This window comes from Penaeus monodon, chromosome 34, assembly GCF_015228065.2.
Source record: "Penaeus monodon isolate SGIC_2016 chromosome 34, NSTDA_Pmon_1, whole genome shotgun sequence".
Taxonomy (NCBI): domain Eukaryota; kingdom Metazoa; phylum Arthropoda; class Malacostraca; order Decapoda; family Penaeidae; genus Penaeus; species Penaeus monodon.
Window position 1 is genome coordinate 11,169,367 of NC_051419.1, and position 314 is coordinate 11,169,680.

Genomic DNA, 314 nt, shown 5'->3' on the forward strand with positions numbered 1-314 from the left:
CACTTCACCACATACTGCTGGTTTCCCCCAGCAGTATGTGGTTTTATCATACTGTACCGGCACGACATGGTTTCATTAAACGGTGCAGACGCAGAAGGGCCTATGGAGAGAAATGGCGAGAATTATATAGCTTTGCTTTATTGCCTTTTGGCCACAGGAACTCGGAGGGCTGGCGCGCGTGCGCGGTGCGAGCACCGCCGTTATACTGCGTGGTGCTCGACCAGGCCGGCGAGGCGCTCTTCGGCGTCGGGGACATGACCGTGCACGACCGAGTCACACCCGCCCACGTGAGTACTGCGCCGCCCTGCAACGCA

General features: G+C 58.6%; 1 protein-coding gene across 1 annotated transcript in view; it reads right to left on the bottom strand.

Moving 5' to 3' along the window:
• Nucleotides 1-100: 100 nt before the first annotated feature.
• Nucleotides 101-314, bottom strand: part of LOC119594815 (pseudouridine kinase-like) — a 10,581-nt gene continuing 10,367 nt past the window's right edge. Inside the window, exon 3 of the mRNA XM_037943906.1 lies at nt 101-304. Within this exon, the coding sequence (XP_037799834.1) occupies nt 101-304 (204 nt within the window). The remainder of the gene's footprint in view (nt 305-314) is intronic.